This window comes from Micromys minutus, assembly GCF_963924665.1.
Source record: "Micromys minutus genome assembly, chromosome: 2".
NCBI classification, from domain to species: domain Eukaryota; kingdom Metazoa; phylum Chordata; class Mammalia; order Rodentia; family Muridae; genus Micromys; species Micromys minutus.
In genome coordinates, this window is record NC_137971.1 from 58625954 (window position 1) to 58633289 (window position 7336).

The following is a 7336-nucleotide window of genomic DNA, read 5'->3' on the forward strand; positions in this document are numbered from 1 at the left end:
TAGAGAAAGTATGTCACTGGAAGTGGGCTCGGAGAGGGTAAAGACTCGTTCACTTCCAGTTTGTTCTTTGCTCTGTGCCTGCAAAACAGATGTGAACCCCCAGCTTCTGCTCCAGTTGCCTTGTTGCCATAGTTCTCAGCCATGCTGGCCCCTTATCCCTCTGAACTGCAAGCTAAAGTAAACTCTGTATTCTGTGAGTTGCTTCTGGTAGTGGTATTTTATCACAGTGATGGCAAAGTAACTAAAGCAGCAGGTTTTTGTGTTTTTCATTTTGGGGCTGAAGGGATGAATTTATGAAGAGACTGTGGAGAGAATTTCCCCTGGGGAGTAAAAGGGCTCATTGCAGAGTGTTCTGAGCGCAGCAGTGCTGGGCAGAGAAGATTCAGTTTTGAGGCATCCATGGCTTGCCCCAGCTCTGAAGGCTAAGCCTCTCTTGCAGACTTTCTGCAGGTCAGGCCAGCATGCCAAACCCGTTTTTTCAGTGGTGGACTGTGGATTAAAATTTGGATTTGTGTTTATAGATAAGATCATGTTAACACCTACTTTCATACCTTGACAAATGTTGCAGAAGTCAACAAAAGGGAATTCAAAAGAAAATTTATTATGTTAGGAGAGATCCAGTGTGTTGTGGCAGCGCCTACCATCAATGGAAGCTGTCACTCTTCTGTTTCCTTTCCTGTATCTCTCAGGCAGCAAGTGGATCCCTCTGGGCTAAAGTCCTAAGCTTTCAGGGATGTCATCCTTCCAAAAACCAACACCCCAAATTCCAGACTGGAATGGGGATCCACCTATCTTCTGCCTACAGAGGGTAGAACTCTGGGGAGCCTACAACCACCCATATTAAAGCTGGGTGCCAGATCACAGGTGAGTGACATCATTCAACATTCTCAGTTACTGAATACTTCTATTACTTTTGGGATTACAAGGGACAGATGGGAGGGCCCAGAAAGGAAAGTAGCGGTGGTTGTGGGGCTGAGGGAATGTCCAGGCTGAACATGTGCCAGGCCTGTCAGGAGCTCTTCAGGGCCTAAATCTACCTGGGTCTTTTGCCTGCCTTTCTGTGGCTTCTTGGCTTGGAAGACTTGCCTGGAGGGAGAAGCTGACATGTTTGCTTTTGAATGGGTGTGGAGGGAGGGTGGCATGTCGAAAAGAACTTTGGTTACATCATGTTCCGGACTCCAGGGCCTCAGAAGATGCAGCTTCATCCCTTCAGAGGCTGAGGATGTGTGTCCAATTTTGGATGCATGATGGTCAGATTTGGCTTTAATCTCTTCACAGCTTGAAGCTCCCTCAGTGAATTCTCACTCAGCTCCACAGAATTCAGACTGCAGCCACATGCACAAGACAGGGGACAAGGGTCAGTCAGGGGCAAAGGTCAATCAGCTGGGGGAAGAACCCAGGGCTTGAGGTGAGAGCGGAGTAGTTGGAGCTTGCTTAGAATTTAACCAGAAGGCAATCGGTGGAATCTATTAAACTCTGAGGCTCTTTGAGGGAATGTAGAAGAGAGCTATGCTCTTGCTGTCTCAGCTTAGGGATGTTTTGTTTGAGAACTTTGGATAGGCCTACAGAAGGTAGGTCTTTATAGGCTGGGCACCCAGATCTGTGTGTGAGCTCGATCATGTTTGAGGTCTCAGAGAGGACTCCTAAGCACCTACTCCCACCTGGGATTCACAGGCTTTGTCCTCAGTCCCATGCCTCCCCCTGCCTTTACCTGAGGGTCTTTAGGTAGCATTTAGGGTGCTTCAGGGCTGAACACAGAGGTTCCACCATGGTGCCAGGCAGCTGACAGCCACTGAGGTCCAAAGTGGTCAGGACAGGACTCTGCTGGAGCACAATGACCAAGTAGTAGATCACCTCTTGGAGACCAGGCAGCTGTATCCTGTGGGGAGAGCCGACCTCAGGGGTTGCTGAGGTATGGTTCCCTACCCCCATCCCTCCAAAACCAGGCCTCACCTGAGTGTCTGCACCTGGCACTTGGGCCAAGCCAGGCCTTGGCTCAGTAATCGCAGGCCTGTCTCAGTGAGCCGGCTCTGGAGGAGGCCCAGCTCCCTTAGGGCAGGAGCTACCTTCAGGGCCTCAGAAAGGTCTCGACAAACTGCATCAGGGAGTTTGCAGTGTGATAAGCTGTGGTCAAGAAGCATGTAGATTGGTCTGTAAGACTGGTCACTTCTCTACCTCCTTCTGAACAAACTACCTAGTCCCTGGTAGCCTGATATTCGGTCAAGAAATCTCCAGTTCTTCATAATTGGGATGGATGGGCTGAGCAGTTATTCCCAATGGCTGAGCAGTCATCCCCAGTGGCTGAGCAGTCATCCCCAGTGGCTGAGCAGTCATCCCCAGAAGCTGAGAAGTCACCCCCAGAAGTTGAGCAGTCATCCCCAGTGGTTGACAGTCATCCCCAGTGACTGAACAGTTATCCCCAGATGGTTGAGCAGTTATCCCCTGCCCCCAGTAGCTGAGCAGTCATCCCCAGTGGCTGATTGTTATCCCCAGTGGCTGAGCTGCCATTCCCAGTTGTTGAACAGCTCTGCTGTTTCTGATTTATTTATTCTTTCCTATTATAAATAATGAAGTGAGCACCTTTGTGTACTTAGTTCTCTGGAAGAATTCCTGGGCCATATGTGGCTGTCTTATTGGCTCCATTTGTTTTGTTTTCATGTTGTTGAACCCTGACCCCCATGAAGCCCGCTTTCCTCCTTATCCACCATTGATGTATGCTGACTATCTGCTTCACCATGGCCTATTGGTTCCTATCACTTTCCTTACTCTCTGCTCACTGGTGATAGCTAACCTAACAGCAACAGAAAACCTACCATACGCTAAGAGCTGTATCCGTGGAGCCTCGCTAAATCTTATACCAGTCCTCTGAGCTAGGATCAGCTGGATATCTCACGAAGAGGAAACTAGAGAATGGGCAGACTGACTTGCTAAAAGTCGGGGAGAGGCAGGATGCACCAGCTTCTGAGCTCCCTCAACACTTTCCCGCAGAGGGATGGCCCAGCAGTGTTCGTCAGCACTTGGGAGCTTCCTCCCGAAGAAAAACACCGTTGCTTTCTCTGTTTGTCCCCAAAACCTGTGCTGCACTCTGATTCCCAAGGGGTCTCTAGCATCAGCCCTTCCCTGATATCCCCTAATAGTGGTGGAACCCTAGACCTATGTTCCTAGCTTTCCCTAGAAGCAAATTCTGTCCCTACACAGACCACCCAGGTGTAAATCCTCTCCCTGCTGGAGCATGGCGCATGGTGACTCACATCAGAACAGTCAGGCCACATTGTTGGGCGACCATTGCTTCGCAGAGTGGACGCAGCAAGGAGACTGCGGGTTGTTTCACAGTGCTCTGAGAACTGTAAGGAGAGTAAGAACAAGGTTGGCGTCTGTAGTGCCCCTTCCAGGCTTTTCTAGAAAGGCCTCAGTCCTTCCTACCTAAGGTCCCAAGGTTCTAGAACTATCATTTATCCCACATCCCTACATCCTCTCCCCCAACAAATTTGAACAGGCCCTTAGACCAGGTCCTGCCGTTATCCTGGTGTATACTCTTAGTGGGAGAACATTGGTACAAGCATTGAGTAGAGCTGAGTTCATAGAAAGCAAATGCCCATGTTGGTGTAGGAACCTAGGATCAGCAGAAGGGTGGGCAGGGAAGAAGATATGGAATAGTGTGGTCAATGAGGGTACTTTGGGGCCAGTAGTTGGACCCAAGTGGTGGAGCCAGAGTAGGCATTGAAGACAGATAGCAAATAGTGTTGGGATGGAGGGAACGGTGGGTACAAGGCTCAGCACACAGGGAAATGGCATACTCCAGGATGTATGGAAAAGTGCATCAGAGAGGGGGCTAGGCTGCTCCGTGGACCTGTGTTGGCTGAGCTTGGAGGGGTGCCTTGATCTGGATGACGCAAAGTGGGCCTGGCAAGGTCATTTGTTGAGTAATAGTGGCAGCTGCCTTGCAAGGGACGGATAAAGCAGTCCTGAGGTCTGCCCTGCCATCTGGCTTATCCGGTGTGGACATGCCTCCCAGCCCTGTGGGCGTGGGTGTGTGGGCACAAGTAGCCCTGGTGAGGACAACCTTACCCTCTAGACTCACCCCTTCAGTCGTTTCACGAGGCTCTTCTTCTTCTTCTCCTTTGCCTCCACCAGCCCACAGCTCACCAGCCTCAGAGCCTGACCATCTGGGCAGCACTTCACGCAGTAACTCAGAACCTCAAGGTCCATGCGGGTCAACCTAACTCGCTCCAGTACCATCTCTGGAAGGCTGCTGAGAGCCTGGCGAACGAAAGCATCCTCCTGTGTCTCATACAGGCAATACAATAGTTCCAGTCCAAAGTTGAGATCCTCCTCTTCCTCCTCCTCCTCCTCCTCCTCTGCTTCCTCCATGTCCTCCACCCCATCGGTCTTTTCTGCCCCTACTGGTGCCACCTTGGGGTGGCTCTGTCCTTGTACCCACCGCAGGGTGTCCTGTTTCACACACCCTGGCACCACGCAGCCAAAATGGTTTCCAATGTCATGAATCCTCTCTGTACTTAGCAGCCCAAAGAGGAATCGAGTGGTTAGTGCAAGATGACCACGCAGCTCCGTGTCAGAGTTCAGGAGCATCTGCACACCTCCTGCGGGGGTCCCTGGAGCTCCCTCGGCGTCAAGCAGATACGACAGTGCAGCCAAGAACTCCTGGAAGCTCTGGTCAATGAACTGGTAGGTGACCACAGTCTCTAGCACTCCTGGCAGCTCCTTCTTGCTGAGAAACATTGTCTGAACTTGGGAACCCTGAAGCTTCAATCTCTCCAGGTCCTTTTCTGAGAACTGTGCTTGATGCTTCAGGATGCCCTCCCGGGCCAGGCGGCACAGCATGCGCAGCTCTCCCTGAACCCGGGGTCCATTGGTGCCAGCAGACTTCAGCATGCTGGTGATGAAGAGCAGGTACACAGAAGTAGTGGTCTTGGAGGTACGAGAGAGATCCTGGCCCAGCTCCAGCTGCTGCTGCAGCACCGTGCACACGATCCAGCACACGAAGGGCACAAAGCACAGTGCAAACAGCGTCTCGTTCTCTTTCACGAAGCGGTAAGCGCGCTCTGCCTTCCTCTCGTCCCGGAAGAACTTGAAGAAATACTTTTTCTTGTCTTTGTCTGAGAAGCCGCACACTTCTGCGCACTGTGGCGAGCAAAGTCTGCCCTGCAACCTCCCGGGGGCGGCACTGCGTGTAGTCACCAGCAAGCGAGCCGATGGTAACAGTTCCTGGCTCAGCAGCCCACTCAGCACTCTCGAGCCACTGGTAGCCTCGAAAGGGTCTCTGCAGGGAGTGGCCTCTGGGGCTGCTAAAGTAGGCAGCTCATCTGCACCATCCAGGATGAACAGCAGGCGTTGCGGTTGCGCCAGTATCCGCCGCACCGGAGCAGTGCGGTCCGGGCACTGGTCCAGTATCAGGTCCACCAAGCTGCGCGTCCCGGGCCGCTCCAGCAGCTCGCCGCACGGCATGAAAAAGGCAAAGTCCACATGGCCGTGGTATAGCTTGCCTGCTGCCCAGTCGTAGAGGATTTTCTTGGCGGCCATGGTTTTGCCGATGCCTGCCGGGCCCTGCAGCACCACGGTCAGCGGCCGCGAGCCCTCGTTGTCATTTCCTCGGAAGAGCCGATTAAACGTGTGTGTGTCCGAGCGCCTCGCACGCACAGGCTCCGGCTCCCCGGACGGTCCCAGGAACTCGTCCTCCACAGCCCCATTCCCAGGCGCAATGAGCAGCTTGGTGAAGCGCTTGTTGATCTTCACGGAGCGTGCATTCCTCTCCTTCACCTTAGCATGCTGTCGTAGCACGTGCTCACGGTACTTCTTCTTGTACTCTGTAAGACCGTAGAAGGCAGGGATGGGCTTGCCGCCACCCAGGCTGTCTCAACCTGGGCTTCCTTTCCTCTGCTGTGCCATAGCTTCCTCCCTCCAGCCATCTGAGGAGCCCAATAAGGACCTTTCATTTGTGTGCCCCATCGAACTTACCAGACACGGAGAGAAGCGCCGAGCAGGAGCCGAGCCCTGGAAGGCAAATCCTATTCAAGGCTCTCTGAGTATGAGGGATGGGGCAAGGCATTTCTCTGGGAGCTCCTGGAACTACCCCATACCCCCACCCCCAACCCACACTCCCGTGCATGAAACTTTGGGCTGGTTTCCGGGATGGGGAGGGGAGTGGCACAGTCTCAGGAGGTGTTAAGAGTGGAGAAAGTTGATCTTCCCAAGGAGAACAGGGAGGGTCAAGGGCGAGTCCGCATCTACTCTACCCAGCTTACTCTGCAACTGCTGCTCCTTGAGTCGCAATGCCACATCTCGAATGTCCGCCTTCTTCAGGATCTGTCGGGTCGTTTCTACGGCTGGCTCTGGCTCATAGAACTCGATCAGCTTGTCGACGAGGTCCACGGCGTCTGAGCGCTCCAGTCGCCCCCACGGGATGCTGCGGCCATCCAGGGGTGCATCCCGTAGCTTGTGGCGAAAGCGCTTCAGCTGCTCCTGGCTCAGATCCTGTAGTGCGGCCAGGAGCAGCTCCCTTGCCACCGCCTCCGAGCTGGGGATGGGCAGGGTTATCACTGTTGCGACCTGAATGGAACCTGTCCCTGGACCTTCAAAGCACCCCGGGTCACACATCGCACATTCTCCACATGAAGCCCCAGGACAATACATTGTAGAGACTCACCCGGGTGTTCCAAGGCTTCACCTCAAATTACCAACTGTGGCGAAGTGGAACACTCCTGCATCTTTCCTTTCTGGACACACCAGATAATGCCAGTTAAGGTCCCTACATGGGTCTGTGCTCTCCCTTGTCACATCCTTTGATAGGGCCCTAGCACAGGCCAGGCCCTGGTAGGGTTCCTGAATTCTCTGCTCCAAGCTCATACATAGCACACTTGGGTGAATCCTTTCTGGACCACCTATAGGAGGGGCTAAGTCTGAGTCCTCTGTGGGGAGCAGACTCATAAATGCACCCTTTGCAGGATGGGCATAGAAGATGGGCTTGGAATCCTAGCACAGGATAGGCTCTAGAGGTGAGCCCACTGAACTTGAAAGTTCTCTCTGGAAACCACACTCACCTGGAGCAGGAGGCTCCTGCGGCGTCCATGGACTCTCAGGATCTAACTCTCAGATGCAGAGGCTGGGAGCAGAGGTGATCCTTCCTGGGCTAACCGGGTCTCATCCTGGGAGTTGGGGTGTTCCTCCGTCTTGTTCATTCTAGCTCAGCTGGAGTCTTGCTGACAGTCAAGAGTCTCCCACACTTAAGCATGGTTTGAAACATAAGCTGGACTGTGGCCTTTGGTTTTTTTCTACTTTCTTCTATCAGAACTCCTCCCACTGGGTGTGGCATCCCATG

General features: G+C 53.2%; 1 protein-coding gene across 1 annotated transcript; it reads right to left on the reverse strand.

Annotated features, from left to right (window-relative positions):
- Positions 1 to 1201: 1201 nt before the first annotated feature.
- On the reverse strand, positions 1202 to 7087 carry NLRP6 (NLR family pyrin domain containing 6; the record flags this gene model as incomplete). Its single annotated transcript, XM_080912977.1, has 8 exons — positions 1202 to 1325; positions 1712 to 1879; positions 1954 to 2124; positions 3252 to 3344; positions 4082 to 5825; positions 5977 to 6012; positions 6264 to 6535; positions 7059 to 7087. 8 exons carry the CDS (start codon positions 7085 to 7087, stop codon positions 1202 to 1204), a joined length of 2637 nt encoding a protein of 878 aa, XP_080769103.1.
- Between the last annotated feature and the right edge of the window lie 249 nt (positions 7088 to 7336).